Genomic DNA, 27005 nt, shown 5'->3' with positions numbered 1-27005 from the left:
GGATTAAATGATTGACCAGACCAAGTCATGTGACAAACAGGAATCCAGGGTGAAGGGGCTTAAAAGAACTTTGTATAAACAAACAAAGGCTAATTTTAGTTGTCAAGTAAGGTAAGATGTGGGGAACTTCTCAAGGAAGGTATAGAGGATGTGGATAAATTTAACACAGCGCTTGTCTTGCAATAATACAGTCAGCAGAGGAAAAAGAGTGTTCTATTAGTCCAGTCATTTTATGAGAAAAGGTTAAACAAATTGCAACAGAAGCAAACTCAACTGATTTTGTATCCTCAACATGTCCTGAGTGAGGGAAAAAAAAGCCCCAAAAAATCCCATTAGGGGAAGGTTTCGAAAAACACCCAAACATATCCCATTTATACGCATATAAAACATTTTTTTCACATGAACAGGGTAAAATTTTTAACCTTTAGATATCTCCATGAAAATTACTGAGTTGATTACTTACATTAAGACAAACAAAAAATGTATTACAAGTTTTTTGAAATTATTTGTTAACATGGGCAAATTGCATAAATCCCACCGTTTTGACGGCACATGTATATGAAGTTACTGTGGTGGTACCGGCATGAAAATGGTTGAATAGTTGACTCCATCGGTCAACCGACAAGTTGACCACTTTAAATTTATATATGGTGAATGACAGAAACAGAGCTTTTAGACTTTTGAGGAGACATCACTCAATGGAAACATTAATTTTATGCTAAAATTGAAAAAAAAAATCCCCCTCATCAATCTACACTCGCCACCCCATCATTCTAACATTCCTCAGTGTTGGTTAGCGAGGTCTGGCTCAGCTCCAGTGATTATGTGGACCCCAGTCCGCATGTCGAAGTGTCCTTGGGCAAGACACTGAACCTGCACTTGCCCTGTGTGAAAGTTTGTGAATGATTAGCCCCCCCCCCCCCCCCCCCAAAAAAAAGCCTGTCTGCAAACAGTGCTGTATGAATGTGTGAGTGAAAGGGTGAATGCGACAAAAAAAAAAAAAAACAGTGTAAAACGCTTTGAGTGGTCCAAGTGACTAGGAAAGCGCTATAAATGCAAGTCCATTTACCATTTACTATATGGGAGAAAGTTCCAGAAAGACAACCATTGCTTTAGCCCTCCAATCTGGGCAATCTGGAATCATTCAGACAGCTGAGACAAGGCTGAAGTTTAGTTCTTTCATCTGCACATCCTGCCAGCAGGATGACTCATGTTGGAGAAGGATTTGAATACACTGGTTAACCACCACACACAGTGTATTGTTGCCTCAAGTCACTCAGTGTTAATGTGCCTGTGAAGAAGGTAACATAAATTGCAATAACTAGCAGCTTTTAAAGTATTAATCCCCTCTTCACACATAGAGTACCAAGGTGCCTGGAAGAGTTGTTCATAGGACGGCCCTGTCAGCAGTGCAGATTGTATTTTCAGGGTAGAGCTTTTTAGAGTCTTAGTGAATCTTGGAAAGTGGCCGTAAATTACAGAGGAGGATCTCTGCTCAAGGTCAAGGTAACAGTGACAGCGTTCAAGCAAAACTCACCATCAGCTGAGGCATCATCAATAATCACCCTTCAACTTTATCAGTCACCCAGTGATGCTCCTATCAAAGGCCAGTTGAGGAAGGAGCTGTAGATGTCAGTGCCTCGGGCATTAGCCCCGTGGCACTAAGAAATGAAAACCAGCTCTTACTATGGACCTTCTACATGCTGTAAGTATTGTTAAGTTTTACAAAGGTGAGTTGCTTCAGTGCACAGATACACTGGTCACTCAGAAGTGCACAGTTTATGAGGTCGTCTTCGAGTTAAAGGGAAACTATGCAGTTCCTGTAAAATAGTCAATTTTTCTCACAAGACGAGATCTGGGACACCAGGTTGGAGGCTTGCAACAAGATTGGTTTTTCAGCCAAGAGATGCTGCAGTAGGTGGAAGGCAGAGAGCCTCCATTCTCCCCATAACAAATCATTTGACAATTACTGTTTAATTAGGGTAAAAATCTTGCATAGTTCCTCTTTAAAGATAAGTAAGGACACATTTCAAAACAGAAATTTGACTCTTACATAGAGGTTACAAGTGTTTCTTTTTTTTCCCCCTTTTTCTTTAAAAAAAATGTTGTAATTTTGTTTTTGTGGGTCCATTGTTCATTTTGTTTGTATTTTGTCTGGCAGTTATGGGCCTAACTATATATATATATTTTAAAAACACTCACTGCGTCTTCACAACAGAACCAGAGTGAAGTTTCAACTGAAAATTTGGAGTTAAAGATAAATTAAGACACTTTCCTAGTAATTTGACACTTGATTAGAACAATTTATTAGGCTAAATCCAACCAAGTGAACAGTGGGAAGAAACCAGAGCACCCAGAGAAAACCCATGTTGCTACAACATTACTGAGCAAAGACAGTGGCGTAGCTAACTGGGTCATGCAGATGGGGGGCCTTGTAATGGGCCTATAGGAATGTGCTATACAAATGTAGTCTAATACATTATTATTATTATTATTATTATTATTATTATTATTATTATTATTATTATTATTATTATTATTATTATTATTATTATTATTATATTGTTACTGTACAGAGTCAAAGATACTAATTTATGTGGTAAAATGCTATTTCAGCACTGTAGCACAACTGTAGAGAAAAACTCTTCAGCTGTTGAGTGGTCGTGATCAAGCTGAAGTAAGAGCAGACTTTAGAATCTATGGCAAATTTCATCCTTATTTCCCAGACCTACACAAAACTGTCGTAAGTATAAAGTTTAAATCAGTGTCCAGTGTCAGTGTAGCCTATTGTTTTTACTGTTGTAATCTGCTATCCACATGGCCTCATGTGATTTTTCATCAGTAATGTCTGCAGATTTTTCTTTAATATGGTAAACTGGGCCTCCCAATAAACTTCATTAGACTCAAGGTCCAGATAAAACAAAAGATAGCCTTGGGAGTGGATCCTTCCTTTAGACAAGGTCACAGTTTGTCAGGTTGGGGAGCTGTGTTTCTGGGACATTAATGAGCAGCACGGGGGCTCCACAGGGGACTGTCCTGGCTCCATACCTGTTCACATTGTAGCCTATACAGCGGACTTCAAATACAACTCTGAGTCCTGCCACATCCAGATACATTACCCAACTTCCAACTCCCAAATTCCAACTTAACCCTCTATGGCACCATGTTGCCCTCAGGCAACAAACCGATCTTTGGCCTGTCACATCTCCACAATGCATCCCTTTTAATGATATAATACTTTAAAAAAGAGAGAAGACCACAGAGAACCACTAACAATGCTTTAATTTATCAAATTACTTTCAGGAAGCCACACTGAGCCACATTTTTTGTAGACTTTCTCAAAGGAGACAGGTTTGCCATTTTGCTCCACTAAAACGGTCTGAAAACATACAGTATAACTTCCTGGCCCTTTTCATCTGGAAAAAAATATATTTACACTAATAGATTAGTAAAGTTTTATTTTTAATAGTTCCATGCAATTTATTTACTTATTAAATAATGGAAACTTGTTAAAATGTACCTGTTGCCCTAAGGCAACAACGTACCATTGTAGAAAATTGCAATGTTGCCTTGAGGCGACAGTGAACCATTATGGAATCAACATTGCATAGGAGATTATGGTAGTGTGTGTTTAGGTGTAAATATAATGTTCAAAAATGAATCATTCATCATAATTTTGTTTTGATCCTTATAATAAATGTGATTTTGGTTGCTGTAAGCAAACTTGAGGCTATTATGATGATGATGAGGAAGATGAGAGTGAGAATTGAGATGAGGATGAGGATGAGGCCAGTGAAGGTGAAAGTGTATGAGACTGGTATTTCTAGTACAGTATAAGACAGTATTTATGGTACAATATTGCCTACAGACAACAAATCCCAAAAACGTAAAAAAAAAAAAAAAAAAAAAATTCTTTAGATTATGTTTATTTAGTCTATTTTGAGACAAAAAAACCCACTCCAAACATTTTTTACCCCAATGGCATCATAATGCGTACCATAGGGTTAAGAGGCATTTATATCTGATGAAGGGGGGAGACAACCGAGACGGACCCCCCTTGTTAAGACGTTGTAGATCCGCCACTGGTCCCAGTTTGGGTCCAGTATCAGTGTGCTCGGTGTTTGCGCATGCGCCCAGCCCGGTGTCCGGTGTCAGACAGTCAGCAGCTGTTGAGACCATGAACGGTAGGACCGACACTGCAGAGAAAACACACATAGAATAACCGAGCGGTCCCGGTGCAGACCCAGAAGAGACCAGGACCAGAGGCACCACAGACCGGGCCGGATAGTGCAGGGAGCCGGCTGATCTGCAGTCGGAGCTAACGGAGCTAACGGGGCTAACTGTGAAGTGGCTAACTGACAGACAGCAGACCGTCAGCTGCTGGGACAGGCTAACAGGCTAACGGACAGGCCACCGACTCGTGTTGACCACGCTGCACTGCACTCAGACGGTCTGACCCGGGACACTTTGTGGACCTAAGGACGTCTCTGCTCCAGTCGGACTGCTCGGCTTCACCGCCGGGTTCTGGTGGAGTTGAGCCGGCTAACGGAGGCTAACGAGCTAACTGTCAGACCCCGTCGGTCCAGCTGGGAGAGAGAGAGACCGCTGTGACCCGTTGACGTTAGAGGAACAGCGATGCTGATAGGTAAAGTAGTCCTCCTGACCCGGTTCCATGTCCTGGGTCAATGTCCCGGGTCAGCTGGCAGAGCTGTCGGTGCACTTTGTGTCTGATTTAACGTCACAACTCCGCTGTTGGCTAGTTAGCATTAGCTAACGGTACCAGGCTGTGACTGCTGCTGCTGTCACACACACACACACACACACACACACACACACACACACACACACACACACACACACACACACACACACACACACACACACACACACTTAATTCTTACAAACTCCCCCAGATGACTCACATGTTTACATGTCATGTCTGATGATAGTCCTAGCCAGGTCATGTTTGAGAGATTTCTGTCCTGTGTGGTTGGTGTAAGTAGTAATAAATGTTTGAACAGTTATAAGTGTATATTTATTGGATGTTTTATGCTTTTAATTTGTAGTCATACATTGAATTTCATGCCAGATCAGATGAATAATGTGTCTGTGTAGCAGGGATTGTCCCAGCAGCTGAGAATGTTTTGTAATGCAGAATGTAATGTAGACGTCCACTCTGGTGTACGGTGTTAAAGTCTGAGTAAAACGTCTGTACAGGGGTTAACTACTGCTAATCAACTCAGTGAATTTACTAATGTTCTTCAATGAAGTGTGTGTGATGTGTTGATGGTGTGTTTGTGTGACTCCTCTCTGCAGCGGTCAGCTCCGGGACCGGAAACTCTGCTGCCACGGGAAAGAAGCACCGACGCAGAGGCAAGAAGCACCGGAGAGTCCGGACCGACGAGAGTCGGTGAGAAACAAGCAGGGATGTTAGATTAGACTCACGGGTGACCCCCAGACACACACACCATACACTCAGATGCTATATTTAGCTCTGAGTGTGTCTGTGTGCGTGGTGTTTTTTTTTTTATTGACAATTGACAATTTTACATGGTGATTATAAAGCAACCGGATTTTGGGTGAAATTGAGCCGCACTGAGTTCAAGTGTTGTTCATTGGCCTTCTGAGCTTTCACCTCAGCTGAGGTCTGACCAGTGGGAACTCAGTATTCACTACATCCATTAGTTATTCAATAATTAGTCCAAATCTGGGGTCCAGCCCTTCACAGAGACCAGGTCCTGGTTCCCCTGAGTTTGGAATAGAAAAGGTTGAAATTTAAAGGTGAAGTTCATGGTGTAATGCTCACGAAAAGTGTTTAAAGACCTCTTTAAACAGTTAACGGTTGAAACAACCTACTGATGAGTGCAAATTGCAGGAGTCTTTGATGAATGACACACACCTGTTCACTAAACAAGAGCAGCATGGGAAGGAAAGAGCCACTGGCAGGCATTGTGCTAAGCTAACTGGTGTCCTGCTTACAGAAACAGGTTTGGTTTGGTGCTGGGCCTGCAGAGACCCAGCTCCAATAATAGACCTGGAGACTGAATCATGATCCCACAACACACACACACACACACACACACACACACACACACACACACACACACACACACACACACACACACACACACACACACACACACACACACACACACACACACACACACTCCCTCTCCCTCTCTCTCCCTATCTCTCTCTTCAGTCTATTTCAGTGCAAACGTGTCCGACCTCAACAATGTCCATGACTCAGAGCAGCTGTGTGTGTGTGTGTGTGTGTGTGTGTGTGTGTGTGTGTGTGTGTGTGTGTGTGTTGGTTGAAGAAATAAATCAGTAGAGTTCATGGTGAGAGTGACATCGGCTGGTGTTCAGACAAGAAACATTGCTGCATTAAACCATGTGTTGTGTAGGTGTGTGTATGTTGTGCAGGTGTGTGTGTGTCGTACAGTTGTTTATAGGTGCTTGTGTGTGTGTATGTGTGTGTGGCACAGGTGTTAAGCTGTGTGTTAAAGGGATAGTTCAACATTTTCATAAACCCTATAGTCTTGCGAGTACAGTAGGTTCGTTACCTTTAATTGTTGGTGCGAGCTGTTTTTAGATCGGCGGGGCAGAGACGCGAGCTGCTCAGCTAACGCTATGGAGGCATATGGTATTTCCGGCTTTCCCTCATCAAACTCATCAAAAATTAATCAAATACACAATCCAACAACTCCAAAACGCTCTGGTGGACAAGTTGTGACCTGCACATTCACCACGCTATGAGATAATAATGGAACGTTACGAGACAGAGTTGTTTTCGAGGCAAATGCGTAGCCAGAGTGACTTCAAAAGTGGAAGTAGTTCTGAGTATTTGCTTCGTGTGTCGTAATGTTACATAATTATACGTTATTATTATCTCATAGTGTGGTGAATGTGCAGGTGTAGCCGATGTCATATCTGGCCCTCTGCGTTGTGTTTCTCACGGCCTGCCCTAGGTGGGGTTCGATCCCACGCACCGGAGGCGACGATGCTAACCTCTTTGCCAAGAGGTTGACAACCACTTGGCAAGTCGGTTAGCATGTCTTTTATGGGTGGAGTGAGTGCACATCCGTTACACAGGTCACAACTTGTCCACCAGAGTGTTATGGAGTTGTTGGATTGTGTATTTGATGAGTTTTTTTTTTTTTTATATATATATATATTTTTGGGCTTTTAATGCCTTTAATTGATAGCACAGTGAAGACAGAGCCAGGAAATGGGGAGGCAGAGTGGGGGAATGACATGCAGGAAAGGGCTGCCTGATGCGGGATTCGAACTGGGGCCGCCTGCAGTGAGGACTGTAGCCTCAACGTGGGGCGGCAGCTCTACCAGGTGAGCTAAACGCTGCATTTGATGAGTTTCTTAAGGGAAACGTGGAAATACCATGAGCCTCTGTACAGTAGAGTTAGCTGAGTAGCTCATGTCTCTGTTCCGTCGATCTAATAACAGCTTGCACCGACAATTAAAGGTAATTAACCTACTGCTGTGACTATAGGGATTGTGGCAATGGGTGAATATGCCAAAATGTTGAAATATCCCTTTAATAAAAATCAAGCAGGACACTTCCTCCGGGCCTTTGCTGCTGAGCTCTGATGTAACGGCTCATTTGGTCTTTTCCAGGCCGGATGACCTCAGCGACATACAGAATCTGAATCCTGACAGCAGCCTTCCCCCCACACTGACACAGACCTGCCCCCAAAATACTCCAAAAACCACCACATCGTCACATCCAGAAGATCTCCATGAAAACACCAATGTAGCCCAACGAAAGCCCCCAAGTACCACCAGGCAGTCCAGGAGTGACCCCAGATCCTCGTCCCCACATCTCCACAACACTCTGAAGACCGCGCCCCCCGTTCTAAACTCAAGAGATGTAGCACCTCCTCCACCTCGCCTGCTGATCACCCCACAGCCCCCCCAACAAGCACCAGTGACTTCTCTGATCTTCACACAATCCTCCCTCTGCACTTCTCAGAGTCCTGCTCACAGTCCCAGCCAAACACCTCCAACTGCAAACCAAAATCTTACCCAGAATTCCTCCAGGTTGCCTCACAGAACTCTTGAGACCGTCACTCCAAGTATTTCTGAGACAGATCCCTTGGAATCAGCTCCAATCTCATCCGGAAATGTTACCCACAATGCACCACAATCACCTTCGGTATCGATTCCACACGCAGCCAAAGTCCCTCCAAGCCCTCAATTAAGCCCCTCCCACCCTGACCCCTTCCTGTTGACGTCAGTGACCTTCACCTCCAGTGCCTCCTCCCACCTCTACTCCCCCCTCTGCTCCTCATCTTCCTCCTTCCTCCGTTCCTTCGACTCTCTGGGCCCTCCCATTGGCTTGCCTTCTGTGATGTCATCAGCCAACCATCAACTAACCCCATCCTCTCCAGTTTTGAGCCCACCCCCTCCTGAGTTAACCCCACCCCCCGCCCAGTTGCTGGGTTCGGATGATGAAGAACAGGAAGACCCGTCAGACTACTGTAAAGGTCAGTCTCTGTCCATGTCTCTGACTCTGCCTATGTCTTACTCTGTCTCTTACTCTACCCCTACTCCTGTCTATGTCTCTGTCCCTGTCTCTAACCATGTTTCCATCCACACATTTTTATTCGCATTAAGCAATATTGAATTAAAAATGCCTCATAGAAACAGTAGAATTTGATGAAATTTCATGAATATCGATAAAAAGTGAATACGGTCGGTCTCATCGGATTTTCTCTTGATTGATGCAAAGTTAATGCGACAGATGCTGATGGAAACAATTCTTTGCCTGATAAATGTGAGTTGCATCATGTTTTATGTCAGTTCCGCTACGTATTCCAGCTGTTAAAGACACGGTGGGAGTAAACAAAGAAAGATGCAGGTCTAAAGTGCTGCCGATCACAAACCCCAGGTGACGGGTCCATCCAGTGTGGGTAGTATTTAACACACGGTGCATCTGCATCTGAATCAAAACAGGGTTTCCACGCCCCTGTCTTCTGATGACAGGCATGTCGCATTATAAGCACCAGCCTATAGACCAGAGCGGCATCTGAGAATGACTGATGCATCCTGGGTAATTTAGGGGCAGCACCCGGCATTTTTAAATTGCACTCAGTGGCTTTTTGTGTTTTGATGGAGCGTAGACTAACTAACAATCAATTTGAATGTTTTATTTTGTGTTTCTTTTGTAGCACTATGTCTCATAATTATTTTGACACCCTCTTTGAAACCCACCGTTCACGCTATCTTGAAAAATTACAATTAATGAATCTACCGGTATGCTCATTTAGCCTCCCACAATGATCAATGACTCCACACAGTGGCCAGAAATGTCTGAGCCAGACATCTACACGTATTTGGTGGAATCACCGGGAGGTTTTGGCTAAGTGTTGTCTGTTAATAACCTGTTAATAGCCAACTTTTTGTTAGTTAGTTTGTCAAGCCAGTTAGGCTGAACTTTTCAATGGAGGGATGCCGGGCGCTGCACCGTGAAATTCTTTGACCGGCGCAAGACAGACTCATGTTTTCATTCATCAAGAATTAAAGTCAGAGGTTCGAAGACAATCAGATTCCGTCGTAGTTCCGACCATAAACGGAGATTCGGCGGCGTTATTCTCATGACTCGCCACGAAACCGAAAGTAAGGAAACGCTGGTCGGCTCGCCCAGCATTTCCGCCACCACTAATAATAACAAAATAACGATATATTTATTGAAAATGGCCCATTAACAAGTGTGGGTAACGTAGATTCATCCACATTAATATGAGACTTTTTTATTGTCGCGGAATTTTTCGTTCTGCCGATGGAGAAACTCCTCGTTGTCCCTTTAATATAATAATATAATAGCGTGCGTATGACCAGAGACGTTCTAATATTGAATAGAAGGACTTTGGTATGACTCAGTGGTTTCCAGGCAACAACCTCAGATAGTCGGTTAAAGATGAAGGATGGATGTCCTTCTATTTTGCGATTTAGTACAAAAATGAATGGAAACACCTTAAACTGCAAGAAAACAATTCGATGCAGCAATATGATCGCAAAACAGCACATGATGTAATTACGCACGGCTTTTTATTTAATTTAAAGGTCTTAGATGGAAACTTAGATAGAAACGCACTTTCACATTAATGTGAATACCGCATTATTCATTCACATGAATATTTTTTCCGATCTTGAAATAATTGGATGGACAAGTAGATGGAAACATGGTTTCTGACTCCTCTTAGCAGGTTCAGGTCTCTCAGCACTGGTCAGTCCTCTCCATGACTTCACCCAGAGTCCAGGAGGCCCACACTGACATTCAGTTCCTCAGAGTGATGCCACCTGGGCGGTGGACCTGGGGATCCCTGGTCACTATGGTAACATTTGCCACCCTGCTGTGATGTCTGATGTGTTTTGTGTTTCCCTGCAGGTGGTTACTACCCGGTGAAGATCGGTGACCTGTTTAATGGGAGGTACCATGTGGTCAGAAAACTGGGCTGGGGACATTTCTCGACCGTTTGGCTCTGCTGGGATCTGCAGTACGACAACACACACACATCAGCAACACACTTCAGTTACACACACAGCAGAATCACACACCTGACTCTGTGTTTGTGTTTAGGAAGAAGCGTTTTGTGGCGTTGAAGGTAGTAAAAAGTGCTCCACATTATACGGAGACAGCTCTGGATGAGATCAAACTACTCAGATGTGTAAGACGCACACACACACACACACACACACACACACACACACACACACACACACACACACACACACACACACACTCACACATGCACACACACATGCAGACTTGTAACTGATTTGCTGTTTTCAGGTGAGGGACAGTGACCCCTCTGACCCCTACAGAGAAACCATCGTCCAGTTGATCGATGACTTCAAGATCTCTGGAGTCAATGGAGTCCGTATCCTTCATCATCATCTGTCTGTCTGTCCACCTGTCTGTCCACCTGTCTGTCCACCTGTCTGTTTACCTGTCTGTTTACCTGTCCATATGTCTACCAGTCCACCTGTCCTTCTTCATGTCTGTTTGTTATTCCTCAACCTGTTCCAGACGTCTGCATGGTTCTGGAGGTTTTGGGTCACCAGCTATTGAAGTGGATCATCAAGTCCAACTACATGGGACTACCTCTGGTGTGTGTGAAGGCCATCATCAAACAGGTAAGAGACAGAGACGGCCCTGACATCACCTCAGGTACCTGGAGTTCACCTCAGGCTGAAATTGAACTGGTTGCGTGTGCTCACAGGTCCTTCAGGGTCTGGACTACCTTCACACCAAGTGTAAGATCATCCACACTGATATCAAACCAGAGAACATCCTGCTGGACGTGGACGACGTCTACATCCGGAGGCTGGCAGCTGAGGCCACCGTCTGGCAGAGAGCCGGAGCCCCGCCTCCCTCAGGATCATCAGGTGAGGAGAAGTCATTTGATTGGTTCAGACATGAAGGATGCGATCGACTCGGTCTGTCTTGTTTTCTCCAGACATGACTGTGACTGAACATGTTGTAGACTAGAACATTGGTTCCCAACCTGGAGTCTGAGCCCCCCTCAGGGGGCCGTCAGAGACCTCAGGGGGTCCACACAGCTTTATCTGTTCTTGGATTGTGAGGTTATTTTGTGTATATTAAAATTTAAAGGGATCTTTCAACATTTTGGCAAATTCTCCTATTGCCATAATCCCTATAGTCATAGCAGTAGGTTCTAGGGCTGCCCCCGACCAAAGATTTTGTTGTTTGACCAGTAGTCGTCACTTATGGCGATTAGTCGACTAATCGACCCCCCACCTTGAGGGAAAATTTTTTTTTTTTTTTTTTTTTTGCCCGCGGCCAGGTTGAAAATTAATTAATTAATGCTCGTGACTCCGGCCGTGTTGGGTCCGAGATTCAACAACAAGCCGGTCGGGTTTCACCGTTATTACCGGCAGAATGCCCGTTTATCACCAATAAACACAGTAGATGAGGAGGGTAAAAAGTTACTGAGCTCAGGCTGTGACGGGGGTGCGGGGGTGGGGGTCCGCGGCGTGGAGCGGTGCGGGCATAGACATAGACATATGTCTATGGGTGCGGGTCTCTGACTGCAGCGGGGACTATCATGGATCCGCTCCATGACACTGAGACTGGCCGCCGGTGAGCGCTGTGGGACGGGACCGGGGCTCAGACAGCACCGCTAATGGTGACAGCGGTGATACGAGAGAGACTGCCGTGGGAAAAAAACAAAAAAAAAGTGTCACGTCACGACTTCCTATCCGGCCCTTCAAAATAAAAGCCCCAAAGCCTTTCATATACAGTTCAGTCATTGATTTTGACTTAATTTTGACAAGACACGGCTCCAAATGTTTTTTTTTTTTCCTGCGACCAATCGACCAATGAAATTTTGGTCGGCTAATGATTTTTTGGTCGACCAGTGCTTGGTTGACTATTTGGGGGCAACCCTAGTAGGTTCATTAACTTTAATTGTCAGTGCAAGCTGTTTTTAGATCAGCGGAGCAGAGATGCGAGCTGCTCAGCTAACGCAATGGAGGTGCACAGTATTTCTACATTTCCCTCATCAAACTAAATACACAATCCATCAACTCCAAAACACTCTGGTGGACAAGTTGTGACCTGCACATTCACCACGCTATGAGATAATAACGTACAGTTATGTAACATTACGACACATTAAGCAGCTACTCGGAACTACTTGCTCTTTTGAAGTCACTCCGCGAAGGACCCGTGTCTGGAATATAGTTCCGGTTACGTATTTACCTCTAAAACAACTCTGTTTCGTAACGTTGTGTTATTATCTCATAGCGTGGTGAATGTGCAGGTCACAACTTGTCCACCAGAATGTTTTGGAGTTGTTGGATTGTGTATTTGATGAGTTTGATGAGGGAAAGGCGAATATACCACGTGCCGTGCAGAGCTCACGTCTCTGCCCAGCCGATCTAAAAACAGCTTGCACCGACGAGGAAAGGTAATGAACCTACTCCTGAGACAATAGGCCAATTTGCCAAAATGTTGAAATATCCCTTTAAAAATCCCAATAACACACCCAATCGGATACTCAAAATCATGTATTAAAAAAAAAGAACAAAAACCTACAACTGCTTATTTTTGTCACTAAAAATAAAAATCACTTTATTCTTTTGATGTGTCTGTGCAGGCAGGGCTTGTGGATGGGGGCATGGCATGTCTTCAACACAAGCGGGGGGGGGGGGGGGGCTTCAGAAAAAAAGGTTGGGAACCAGTGTTGTAGAGCACTATACAAGACCTCAGAACTCAAGTCTCAGAGCTGACAAAGTGAAACCAGGCTGATAGAGACGGGGAGCAGGACTTCAGTAGACCACCCCAAGGACATGAGGGTGGAGGGACTGGGAGTCAGGCTGTAGCGGATTGGGAGCTGTGGTTTCTGATCTGGAATCTGTCTCTCTCTCTCTGTGACTTGTCTGTCTGGAACCTTTCTCTCTGTAACTGTGACCTGTCTGTTACCTGCTTCTCTCTCAGTGAGCTGTCTGTCTGGAACCTGTTCTACTCTTCCATCTTTTCCTTCCTGTGTTTCTGATATTTTCCTTCTGTCTCTCTCTCTCTCTTTCTGTCTGCCTCTTTCTGTCTCTCTCTCTAGTTAGCACGGCTCCCAGGGACCTAGAGGTAAGTGTCCAGGTGTGATGCCTGCTGTGTTCTCATTGGTTACTGCTATTTCAGATAACCTGTGTCAGGTGTTTGTAACCACTTGATTGGATAAAAGCCCATGAGCAGCAGTGAGCAGGTAGAGAGGAGACACCATGCATGATGTCACCCCTTCCCACACATAGAGGATGTGTGAGTGAGTGAGCACCTGAACAGCCAAGTATCGGGTGCAGAATCTTCACCATGTGTTCTCCTGTCTCTCTCCTGTGTGTGTGTGTGTGTGTGTGTGTGTGTGTGTGTGTGTGTGTGTGTGTGTGTGTGTGTGTGTGTGTGTGTGTGTGTGTGTGTGTGTGTGTGTGTGTGTGTGTGTGTGTGTGTGTGTGTAGCATGGTAAACTGTCCAAGAACAAGAAGAAGAAGCTGAAGAGGAAAGCAAAGCGTCAACAGAGACTGTTGGAGGAGCGACTGGTGGATATACAGGTAGGTACAGTAGAATGTCTACAGCTACGATGTACTGTCACTATGACGACTAATGAACACCAGTTAGCCAATCGGAACAATGCAGAAAATGACGAATGACCCATTTAAAATACGTTTCCTCTTTGTCCTCTTCAGAAGATGGAGGACGAAGACGGAGAGTGTCCACCTGAAGACACAGACACACACTGTGAGCATACACATGCACATGTGCACACACTGACACACACACACCTGTTGTACTCTGAGCACATGCAGCAGCAGCAGCTTGACGTGAACACAGTGTTGGTGTTGTCAGGTTCTCTGGTGGTCAACGGCAGCAACAGTAAAGCCAGTCCAGACTCCAGCTGCTCCTGGTTGGAGGACGGCTGTAATGGCCACGCCCCCGGACGCTTCTCAAGCCCCGCCTCCGGCCTATCAGGTTTCTCCAGCTCTGTGATGTCAGCGACGTCTGAATCGGCACTTTCTACTCAGTCGGGATACTCGAGCGGGCGAGATGGTGAGAGACCAGTGGATGTAAACTCACACACCTGGACACACACACAGCTCACACACCTGACACCTGTCCTCTCTGTCCTCAGTCTCCAGTGCATCAGACTTTGTCCTCAGTCCTCTGGAGGCTCAGAACGCAGACAAACTGAGGGTGAAGATCGCTGATCTGGGAAATGCCTGCTGGGTGGTGAGACAACCTTCGTCCTATCCTCTTCCTGTCTTGAGTTTTCCACCAATCAAATTGCTCCTCTCACGCACACACATACACTCTCTGTGTCCCTCTTTCAGCACAAACACTTCACTGAAGACATTCAGACCAGACAGTACAGAGCACTGGAGGTTCTGATCGGAGCAGAATACGGACCACCTGCTGACATCTGGAGCACTGCCTGCATGGTACACACACACACACACACACACACACACACACACACACACACACACACACACACACACACACACACACACACACACACACACACACACACACACACACACACACACACACACACACACCAGGGTTCCCACTCCTGGTTAAAAGTAGAGGACAGAGTCAATGCTGCATTACTTCTCTCAATATGGAAACATTACAGTTGAAAACACCTTTATAACAGTACAATCAGTTAAAACACAATCATGATTCATATACATATTAGGGATGTCCCGATCCGATATTGATATCGGATATCTGTCCGATATCAGCCAAAAAAACGAATATCGGATTATATCGGACTGCATCTAAAATATAAACGCTTCAATAAAAGCAGTCCATTATTCCGCTCCAGCACTTCTGTCCTAGGTGACTCTCGTTCACACTCCAACACAGTAGGTGGCGGTAATGCACCTTAATATTGGTGCGCTGCCCGGAGTGAAGAAGAGCGCCTGGCTCCAGCATGCAGAGATCACATGATCACAACAACAGCGTGTGTGCGATTCATCCATGGTGCGATTGTAGCAAGGAGAAATGATGTCGGCCGTGTGGCATGTATGTGTGCACACACACACACACACGGGTGCATGGACAGGTCGGGCTTGCCCGCTAATAAACGGTAAATGCGCTATATTGCTCTAAATGTACAGTTCAAATTAACCACGTGGTCCACACGTTGTGCCGTGTTAACAGCGCTAAAGCCAGAATTAAATTAACAATACTAATTTCTGTTAGCCCGTCTATGGGTTTTTTACATTATACATTAGCATTAAGCTAGTGGGCTTTATGCTTAGTTTTGATACTGACTGTGTGTGTTTTGAACGATGTTTCAAACTATGTGGGTTTGATTGAACATCTTTGATGCTTAAATATTGCTGCTTAATATATTGCTTTACTCCTCTTTTTATTTTATGTATGCCATTTTTACTGTAGGGCAGGCTATAATCTTCAATTTGGAGTAACAAATAAAACCTTGAAGCAAGAAGATTTTGCCTTTTTATTTGACATTGATGTGCATACAGTAATTCAATAACAGTTGTAAATAAGATTTATTTTTTAATATTTTACATTTCAAAAGTAAGCTCACTACTGTCTGTCCCATAGAGGAACATGACAGCAGCAGCCTGTCAGCCAGTAACAGAAGGACTCTCCTTTGTATTAGAATATAATAATGATAGAAAATAATAATAGAAAAATATAAATAATCGATTTTTTTCACCACCCCTAATATCGGATCAATATCGGTATCGGACGATATTGAAGGCTGCAATATCGGTATCGTATCGGAAAGTGAAAAAGTGGTATTGGGACATCCCTAATACATATACCACGAGACAGGCAACACAAAGCCGGTTCACGCTTCCCAAACCAAACACCAACCTTTTTGAAGCACACAATAGAATACAGATCAATGAAAACATGGAACTCCTTACCACTGCCACTGTTTAAATGTACTGGTTTTAAATGTGGACCCCAGGAAGACTAGCGGGAGTCTAGAGCAACATGTTTTTTCATTGTTCCATAATTAATTTGTCATCATTTCTAATCATGTCAGAGATTATTTCATAAATAAGAAACAAATGGGTTCAGTGTACAAAATAAGGCACAAGCGTGGAAAAGAGTGGGACGTGGGATGTTTTAGTGTATTGCATAATAACATGTCTGTCAGACTGCAGCAGCTGAAAAGTCCTGATAAATGATTTCAAGAAAAGAGTGGGAACACTGACACACACTGGATGAGACAATACACACTAGACAGTTGAAGACCTGGTGTGATGGATGGAGGTTTGTGCTGCAGCCAGGGGCGCCGTATAGGGGGGAGAAGTTAGGACAATTCCAAGGGCCCATGACTGACAGGGGCCCCAAAAAATAGGTAAACACTAATATAAAATTATTAAACTATCATCATTGAGTATATATAGTCAAGTTGTCAGAACAAAAACATCTCAAATTAAAGCCGCAAGCGGCGATGACGGGCCCTCGCTCACCCATGCGACCGCGGGGCCTGAGGCATGCCTGGGCTGCAATGTTTTGTTCATCCACCAGGTGGCGCTAAGCAGTTGTGGGCGGGTGCGTTCAGGGTCGGCCCCTCATCACTCATGTGAAGTTTGGAGTGAATCGGACAAAGCATGAGGGAGTTATGAGCAGTTAATGGTTCGTCCACTAGGGGGCAGTAATGGGATGCGTGCAGGTGTGTTCAGGGTCAGCCCCTCATCACACATGTGAAGTTTCGTGGATATCGGACAATGTTGATGTAAAATATGCCACTTCCTGTTTCCACTAGGGGGCAACATGAGTGAGATCGCCTATGAGCATATGGAGACGTTGAGGTCGTGACCCTGGACCTGTGTACCAATTTTCATGTTGATACGAGTTCATTAAAGCCATCAAAAAGCCAAACGTATGTTCATGACGAGGAATCGTAGCCACGCCCCCACACGGACGCCATTACTCGTAGCTTCACAGCGTTCATGATGTAGCTTCACCACCTTAGTCTGCATGTTTTAGAAGTGGAATGAAGTTGATGGGGTCAACTATGTGCCATCAGCACACGTTAAGGTAAAACCTGACCACTTCCTGTTACCACCGGGGGGCGCTATGAGTGACGTGGGAAATTAATATATCGGGACGTTCAGGGCGGAGCCATCATTATGTCCAGCAAGTTTGAAGCTGATCGGATAAAGTATGTGGGTGTGAGAGCTGTTCGAAGGTGAAATGGCGAGCAAACGAAAAGTCGCCAAAATCCTCAAGGCCCCAGAAGCCACGCCCTTTGACCTAGAGACCTGCGGAGCACAACTTTTGATCAGAGTGGCATCTCGGTGGTCTCTAGCCAATTTGAAGTCAATCGGACGAAATCCCTCGGAGGAGTTAGATCAAACAGGTCAAAAGTTCAAATCAAAATGGCCGACTTCCTGTTGTGATTTCACCATGACATAAGAGGCTTTTTTGTGTGTCTTGCCATGTTCTATAAGCCCACCAAATTTCATGCGTCTAGGTGACACACAAAGGCGGGGCTGATGTTTTGAAATTTTCTAGGGGGCGCTATTTAGCCATTTGGCCACGCCCATTTCCAACGACTTTAAAATATCAAATTTTTCGCCAGTCCTGATGTGCATGCCAAAATTTACGCGTTTTGGGGCATGTTGAAGCCTCCAAAAATGCGATCCTTTTGAGAGAAAAAGAATGAAAGAATGAAAGAATAATAATAAACATAGCAGAAACAATAGGGCTTTCGCTGGGCGACAGCAGTCGCCGCTCGGGCCCTAATAATGTCAACTTTGCATTAAAAGTGACATAACTTACAGAATGACACTTAACGACAGCTGTCATAAGTATTCATTGATGGTTATGACAGCTGTTATGTCAATCTTATGAATACCTATTCAAGTAAAGTGTTACTGAAAACTTTTTTTTAAATGTAATATATCTTTAAGTTTGTTCACTTTTCTATTTTTAAATCGTTCATTAATGTTAAGAGAATTTTCCATTTTGAAATTTTACAATAAAAATACATTGAGACTGTAAAAGATGGCCTTTAGCACATTTTTAATGGTGGCTTTTAATCTTGCATCAAATAGTGAAGTGCATACTGTATGCAGAAATCACCAGCAGTAAATATTGTGCTAGTACTAGTATTGAACTGCAAGAAGCAAGGCAGTTGCAAGCCTCTAATTAGAGTTCTGTAAAGCTTCTGATGGGATAGTTACAGTAGGTCCTAGAGATGTGGTGACAACAGCTGCACAGAGGGGCCCAATTTGATCTTTTTGTTATGGGGCTCAAATCTCCTGGTGGCGCCCCTGGCTGCAGCACAACATGATGATGATGATGATGGTGATGATGATGATGATGATGATGATGATGATGATGATGATGATGATGATGATGATGATGATGATGATGATGATGATGATGATGATGAGATGTTGATGTTTGTGTTTCAGGCGTTTGAGTTGGCGACAGGAGATTATCTGTTTGAACCTCATTCAGGAGAAGACTACACCAGAGACGAAGGTACCTGAGTCAGGACTGGACTGTACTAGTACTACAGAGTACTACTAGTACTGTGGAGTACTTCACTATGTGGACTTTTACTCTTTCTGTTCAGATCACATCGCTCACATCATCGAGCTGCTTGGACCCATTCCTATGCCCTTTGCTCTGTCTGGCAGGTACTCCAGAGAGTACTTCAATAGGAGAGGTGAGAGAGCTGCTCTGTGATTGGCTGTTTGTTTTAGGGCTGAACGTTATGTCGCTATCGTATATCTAGATATAAACATGCAAGATATTAATATCACGAAAGGCAACGATATTGAAGATATAAAGTTTTTCCCGCTCGGCCAGAACATCGTGTAGTAAGAACGTGAGCGCTGAGGGAGAGAAGATTATCAACTAAAAAGGACACGTTAGCTCGTCGCTATGGTAATGGTAACAGGTGACTGTAAAAATACGCTGAGAAGTGAGAGTTGTATCCTCACGGGGTCAGCCCTATGTTCCCACAGCCCAATGATCCCACAGCCCTATGTTCCCACAGCCCAATGATCCCACAGCCCTATGTTCCCTCATTTCTAAGAAAAACATTTTCACTGAAAATTTTGAAAATTAGGCCCTATGCTCCCACAGCCCTATGTTCCCTCAGCCATATGTTCCCACAGCCCTATGTTCCCTCAGCCATATGTTCCCACAGCCCTATGTTCCCTCAGCCATATGTTCCCACAGCCCTATGTTCCCTCAGGTTTATGTTACCTCATTTCTAAGATTTTTCTTATTTCTAAGAATTTTCTCAAAATGAAACAAAGTCAAGTCATTTTTATTTTAAAGGGATGATCCAGGGTCTAAACTATCTTAAATTACCCCACTAATAATGTCCGGAATTCCTGGTGTACTTACTGTACAAACTTTCTAATGCTTTGTTTACTACTACTAACACTATTTGTACTACTCTAGAAGTTTGTGGTCTGAATTGCACTAACTCATGGAGGTGGGTTTAATTTTCTTTAATTTCCTTTAATTTAAGGGTTCATCACTCAACGCTATGTTGGAGTAGTGGTGTTGGAAGGGGTCAGCCCTGTGTTCCCAGGGCCCTATGTTCCCAGATTTAGCTAAAAGCTACATTACATCTGTAGTCAACTGCTACTGGATAATAGGTTGGGTGTAATTGACTACCAAATTGGGAGAAATTGGGATAAAATCTGATGCAAATTGATCATAAAGGAAATGTGGGAACATAGGGCCTAATTTTGGAAAGAAAAAAAAACCTTAGAAATGAGGGAACATAGGGCTGTGGGAACATAGGGCTGAGGGAACATAGGGCTGTGGGAACATAGGCACGCTCCCGTATCTCACTTGGTAGAGCTGCAGTGACCTGGGTTCAATTCCACCTGGCCGTCGCTTTGCTGCGGGTCGTTCTCTCTCTCCTCCTCCCTGTCTCTCTCCAGCTGTCCTTTCAAAATAAAAGCACAAAAAGCCAGAAAAAAGAAGAAAAAACCACTGAGTGGTGAGCTGGTGGCGGGTCTGATGAGCATTTGCATCCATTTGTGATTATGTTGTCTTTTGAAGAAGACTGAGACTGATGCTGCGTTCATAACAACTCGGAGGTCGGAATTCCCAACTTGAAAATTTCCGACATCATTGCGTTCACGCTGCAGGGACTCGGGAGAAAAAAAACATGGATACCTGAAGGAAGTTTGGCGTATTGTGGCTCATAGCTGAATACAAAAAATAAATGCAGCAGTAAATGATGTTTATTTTGGAGGAGAGGAGACGCTGCAGATGAGTTATAGCCTTGATAACAGTTAAACGTTGTTTCCGTCACATACAAGGACCGCAATTTCACACCATACAACAATCACAGCTTAATATAAACGTATTTCATATAGGCTACTGCAATAATACACAAAAATATGCATTCAGACCTCAACAAACTAATTAAAATGTCTAAATTCTAACCGTTTAAGACGAGGGCTGCCATGTTTTGATGTTGTCGTGACGTCAAGTCGGAAAGTCGGAGCTCTGATATGATACCCGAGTTCCCGACCTGTAATGTCCGAGTTCGACGCCGTTCAATTCATTTTTTACAACTCGGAGCTCGTTTTTTTTCCGACTTCCGAGTTGTCTTGAACGCAGCATGAGTCACAGCAGAGCTGCAGCAGTTCTGTTCAATAAAACTGCATTTTCCACATTCTCTGGTTTTATTAGGCCACTTTATTTATTTATTGAAGAATGCTCCGTTTTCCCTGAAACCATAGCCGTATCGTATCGTATCGTATCGTATCGTATCGATATCGAGATATCTGGCATAAATATGAAGATATGAAATTCTGTCCATATCGTTCAGCCCTAGTTTGTTTGTGAACTGCATCTTGGGAGTTTGAGTCCTCTGCTTGTCCCACCTGTCATACCTGTGTGCCTGTCCCAGGTGAGCTGCGTCACATCTCCAGCCTGAAGCCCTGGGGGCTGTTTGAGGTTCTGCTGGAGAAGTACGAGTGGCCCCTGGACCAGGCGGCCCAGTTCAGTGACTTCCTGTTGACCATGTTGGAGCTGCACCCTGATCACAGAGGCACGGCTGCACAGTGTCTGCAGCACGCATGGCTGCAGACATGAAGACTAACTAACTTATACATGAACACACACTGGACATGAAGCAAACACACACGCACACACACAGTCAGTGGTTGAGGAGTGTACGTCTCTCTCTCTGTGGTGATTTCATGTGATGTAGGAAATAATCATCTTGACTGTCTTGATACTCTGTGGTCTTGATTCCTATACTGATTCATTGATTGGTTGTGCAGGTCAGCAGAATGAATTGAGGCTGAATGCAGATGTTCCTGATGGTCCAGCTCTTACACTCCTAACAGACCTGAGATCTGCTGCACAGAGAATTATTGTGGACGTCATCACCCTGGCAACAGGAAGGAAATAAACAGATGAGATCAGAGACTCCTCTCTCTCCCTCTCTGTGGTCAAACATCTGGATTCAGCCTCACTTCTCTCCACCCTGCTGACCTTTGACCTCCATCATGTTATCACAGTGACAGTGGATTTCACATCACAACATGCTGATCTGATGATTTATCAGTAACAGAGTCTGAGGAGAAACAAAAACCACAACATGAATCAGCTGCACCTTCTGTAACCTGCTCAGTGTTTCTGTTGCATTTTCTTATTTCTGTTGATTTCTGCAGATTTCTGTTGAGTTTGCAGATTTCTGTGCGTAAGATTTCTGCTTCTTTTTGTAGATTTCTGTAGACTCCTGCTGACATCTGTAGATTTCTGCTGATTATTGTAGATTTCTGTGATTTCTAAGGAAATCTGAAGGATTAGCTGTAAACTATTTTTTCTGTTTTGACTGAATTTTCCCGTTTTTCCTGCTGACCTCTGTTGATTTGAGTTTGTCCTGAACTGACTCCTGCTGTACCCGTCTGTAAGCTGTGAGAGGGTTTCTGTTGTTTTGGTCATGAACGACTTGTAATGGTGACGATGAGTTTGGTTTTCAATGAGCACATTGTAGCTTTCTTACAGTGGCCGACCACTCACTGACTCTGATGACAGTATTGATCGTTTGATCACATCATTGATATCTGTAGCTGAAACTGGGTCGTCCTCTGATGACATCTGACCTCCTCACCTTCACCTGCCCTCACCTGTTTCTATGTTCATATAAGAAATAGTGCCTTGAAATGACCCTTGACCCTGCCTCCTCCCCTGTCACGGTGACATCACTAGTGACGTCACCAGAGACATAGTTTTTTCTACACGTGTCATCTGTGTGGAACATTTCTTCTGTGAAAATAAAGATGATATTGAAAGATGATGTGTCTCTGACCTCAGCCTGCAAGATGGAATTCTCTAAACTGTAAACACCAAACACAATTTTCACACAACATTCACAAAACTTCTGACTCTTCCTACTATTTCCTCAAAACAGTTTAAACTGCTCAAAAGCAAACATTGTTGTCAGATAAAAGGAAAACACAATGATCAGATCATAAAGCTGTAGAAATAAGTTTCATTCCATGCATGGTTTTATCTAAATACTAAATAACACAATTCACAAAACCACACACCCAAACTGCAGAATACCTCATATATCCTGCAAAATGAAGCACTGTGAGTAAATCAAACTTTTGCACCAAACAGCACACACTTCATTCATATTACCAGATTTTTGTCCAACCAACTACACACTGTTGGGCATGATGAAAAGCACTCTCATCTTTAGTATGCTTTGCCATAAAACTAAAATAGTTCAAATTGTAGAGAATTCTTCATGCACATAAATATTTGCAGATAAACACATGCTGTTGAAACATTTTTTTATTTATTTTTTCACCAAACAAGTCAGTGCAACATATGCACAGCAGATATACACTACTCACAAAGTTAGGGATATCCGGCTTTCAGGTGAAAGGGTGAAGCTAAAATGCATTCTTACCTTCACCTAACCTTAACCTTCACCTTAACAGGTAAACTTCATGTGACCTCTAAACTTTTGAATGCACATTCTGTTCAATGTTTTAGTAATTTTTGCACAAGTTGCTGTTCTCTGACAAGGAGCTTGACAGCAAAATTCACAACAGGTTTTTGAACCACGAATCAACCAATAAATGTCCTGGTAAAATGTGTTCTAATGGGTGAGAATATGTTTATAAAATGTGTCTAATAGGTGAAAAGTGCTGAAGGTTCTGCACCCAAAGGGTTTCCAATTAAATAAATGGGTTCAGAGCACTGAGGATTTGCTTCAGACAATAAGGTTTAGTGTTTTAGCAATTGAGAAAAACTGTAAGTCATTGATAAATCAATTACTGATACTGTATTGATCAGTTATATGACCTTCATTATAACATTGTGGCTTCTGTTTTATCTTCCTGCATCTCACCAAAAACTATTTTACACATTTACAACATTTTTCTGTAGTAAAAATGTAAATAAACCAAGACAATAAATGAATTATTGTTGTCACATACCTGATCAACAATATATCAACAACAGTATTTTTAATTCAAGGCTATACTCCACTTGCTCTTACACAAACAACTTATGTTTGAGTTTATTAAAGACACAACCAGCATGGAGAATAAATAAAGAATTTTAATGTACATTTATATACTGTAAATGTATCCAGAATACATGTAGTAAACATAATTGTACACAGTAACAGGATATACTTTAACGTCCATACTTTGACTGATACTTCAAGTGTGCAGATCAGTTATAGCATCAGATACGCTGCACTGCTTTGTGGAAGATGGAAGAATATTCAAAGAATAAACAGCATAGAAGTTATCTGGAAGAATCCCATCATGCAGTGCAGTATATTGCAGAGAACTTTGGTATGTTATTAACCAAAACAAAGCATGTTAGTTCATTTACAAAATCAGAGAAAACAGCATCTGGATCCATGTGGATGTCAAATACATTCCCTCACAGGTCATTAGTCTGATCCCAGACAAGTTTCTGCTTCTTTTTGGATGGTGTTCTTTATTCTGACTGAAAGGAAAGCAGATTCAGGGTTGCAGTTTGATCCTTACACTCTAGACTGTATTTTTATTAGGGGTGGGAGAAAAAAATCGATTCACTTAAATATCGCGATATCTTTTTTGACGATTTTTAAATCGATTTTTTTTTTCAAAAATCGATTTTTTTTTTTTTTTTCAAAAACAATTATGTGCATTTGTTAAATACAGAGAGTACAGGTTTTGAAAAGGGTTTAAGTTCACTTTATAATGGAGTATGTTAATTTATAGGCTCCTAAGGGTCTAAGGACAGAGGATGTTGTTACGATGCCATGTAAAGCCCTTTGAGACAAACTGATTGTAAAAACGGGCTATAGAAATAAAATTGCCTTGTCTTGCCTACAGTATTTGTGTGCAGATAAATGTTTAAAATGCAGACTAAAAATCGAGAGAATCGGCAATATCGTAGAATCGCAATTTAAATCGAATCGCCATCCAAAAAATCGTAGAAGAATCGAATCGGGAGAAAAGCGTATCGTCCCAGCCCTAATTTTTATAATAGATTTTTACATTCTGGAGTCTGTGTTGATACAAGTATTACATTGACACCAACATCCAAATATGCAGAATATGCACTGATATTGAAAAGCTTTCGTCTATGGACACTAAAGAGCATGTGTAACAGATGAGAAAGTCAGTTGCGTGACAGCTGCCTATTTAACCCGGAGACTCAGACTGAAGTTGTACTCGTTTCACAGTAACTGCTGGTTTTAACTCTTTAGTGTCCGTAGTGACAGTCACGGACCAGGAGTCAAGCCTGTTGACCTGTGAGGTGTTCACATGTTGAGTTTCCATCAGATATGACCAACCTGCACGTGGACCAGGTCTACTGACAGGTCTGGATCCTACAGGTGACCCCTCAGGAGAAGGCTGATCACTTTTAGATCTTAATGCTGTTTTCTCTGCAGTTGGAACAGCAGCTGAAGAACAACACGACACTGCAGCGTGCAGATTAAAAACTCTGATCATCTCTAATAATCAATAACTCTGTACACATTATTATTGTAAACTCAGTCAAGTTTAAACTACTGACCACATCAACAGTTTGTAGTTACATTCAACAGTCATTCATTGAACAAACACTCTGCATAAACATGTGTGAAGCTTCACTGTGGCTGTGGAGTGTCTGTTTGATTCACAGAAACACAGAAACACTCCAAACTCAGATTTACTGCCAGCTCTCCCATTTGGACTTGTTCCGTCACTTTGAATGTCAGTGGATTTTAATCGAAATAATTTCATGATGAGCAACAGAAACATCATTTAAAACACAATCTTTAAATAACAGACTGAAATTACTACACAAACACTGCAACATTCTCTTCTTTCTGTAAGATATTCAACACTTTGGGTATTTAATTGTATTTTCATTCTGTTTATTTGTCATTTTAGATTTGTAGAGATTCTGCTGATCAGCATTAAGTTGATCCACTGAAATTCAGGAAGACAATAAAATATAAATGTGTTCTCTTCATATATTTTATATTTCTAACCCCTCACATACAAACATGTACATATTGTGACATTTGTACAGCAGATTCAAGTCCCAGATTCCTCTGAGCCAAACACATTGGTATTGGTAACTGATCTGATCACACATAATTGTCCTTTGATCAATACTTTTCTATTACTAATGTTTCCTCAAAAATCACAACAGCAACATTTTCTTAAAAAACAAAATCCTTTAAACTCTTAAAAAAATGTAGTCTGAAGAAAATCTACCTGAAGGTGATGTACTGCGGATAAGCCCCGCCCACTTATACCTGGACCTTAAGGCCCCCACATACTGGGGCGTACTGTGCGCAAGAAACCGCTCTGCTGTGCGCGCCGCGTACTGTGAGCAGCGTGGACTCCGCGTGCACTGTCCGCCGACGTTTGAGGTTTCATAGTCGAGCGTAAAAATTGAGCTTTGCGCGGACAGGTCTGGTAGACGTCCACTTGGGGTCCGCCTCAAGTATGTGGGGGCCTTTAGAGAAGTGAGGTCAAAACTTCATGAGTCTCTCAAGTAGTTTAAAATGTTTGTGTTTGTCTCCACAGAGTCAAAACCTCTTAAATAAAGATGCAAAAAGCAGTTTGTTTGTTTGTTTGTTGTTGTGTTAGAGTTTGGGTCTAAACTGAAAGGGTGAAGGAAATCTCTTCAAACATCTGTCATTTCCAATGAAATCATCACAGATGTGACAGAAAAAATGACTGTTGGCAGTTGTCAGCAAGCTGTTGGCTATATCATGGCTGTTGGCTAACTGTTGGCCAATGTTTGGCTGACAGTCGGCCTGTTGACGGCTGTCGTTCCCGGCTAACTGTCGGCTGAATGATGACCGACTGTCATCTAAATAATGGCTGTCGGCTGACCGTCGGCTGACCGTCGGCTGACCGTCGGCTGACCGTCGGCTGGCTGTCTTGGCTCATCTTTGAAGTCAAACCTGTGGCTATGAGGAAAGCTTTGTGAAGCTCTGACCCGAAGCGTTGAGTCGGACTGTGCAACGACA

The 27005-nt window shown here is 43.2% G+C and overlaps 1 protein-coding gene across 2 annotated transcripts; it reads left to right on the top strand.

The window, feature by feature from the left end:
• The first annotated feature begins 4142 nt into the window (after positions 1-4142).
• srpk3 (SRSF protein kinase 3) lies at positions 4143-22794 on the top strand. 2 transcript variants are annotated; one of them, XM_083976014.1, is made up of 17 exons: positions 4143-4645; positions 5317-5410; positions 7636-8504; positions 10409-10517; positions 10601-10688; positions 10814-10901; positions 11051-11157; positions 11244-11409; positions 13602-13627; positions 13993-14085; positions 14224-14272; positions 14381-14581; positions 14664-14761; positions 14863-14970; positions 18946-19015; positions 19110-19202; positions 21420-22794. In XM_083976014.1, the coding sequence occupies exons 1-17, from the start codon at positions 4636-4638 to the stop codon at positions 21602-21604; spliced, it is 2454 nt and encodes an 817-aa protein (XP_083832140.1). In that variant the 5' UTR covers positions 4143-4635; the 3' UTR covers positions 21605-22794. The 2 variants fall into 2 exon arrangements, with proteins under 2 accessions (XP_083832140.1, XP_083832139.1); XM_083976013.1 differs by having other exon boundaries at positions 14221-14272.
• Positions 22795-27005: the final 4211 nt, after the last annotated feature.

This window comes from Trachurus trachurus, assembly GCF_905171665.1.
Source record: "Trachurus trachurus genome assembly, chromosome: 7".
Lineage (NCBI taxonomy): Eukaryota > Metazoa > Chordata > Actinopteri > Carangiformes > Carangidae > Trachurus > Trachurus trachurus.
The sequence above is the reverse complement of the archived record's forward strand: the minus strand, read 5'-3'. Positions and strand labels throughout refer to the sequence as shown.

What these genes read in the sequence shown, in the direction of transcription:
- srpk3 (XM_083976013.1), top strand. An exon ending in TGGGAAATGCCTGCTGGGTG is followed by an intron (nt 14,762 to 14,862) that starts GTGAGACAACCT and finishes TCCCTCTTTCAG; the next exon opens with CACAAACACTTCACTGAAGA. An exon ending in AGAGTACTTCAATAGGAGAG is followed by an intron (nt 19,203 to 21,419) that starts GTGAGAGAGCTG and finishes TGCCTGTCCCAG; the next exon opens with GTGAGCTGCGTCACATCTCC.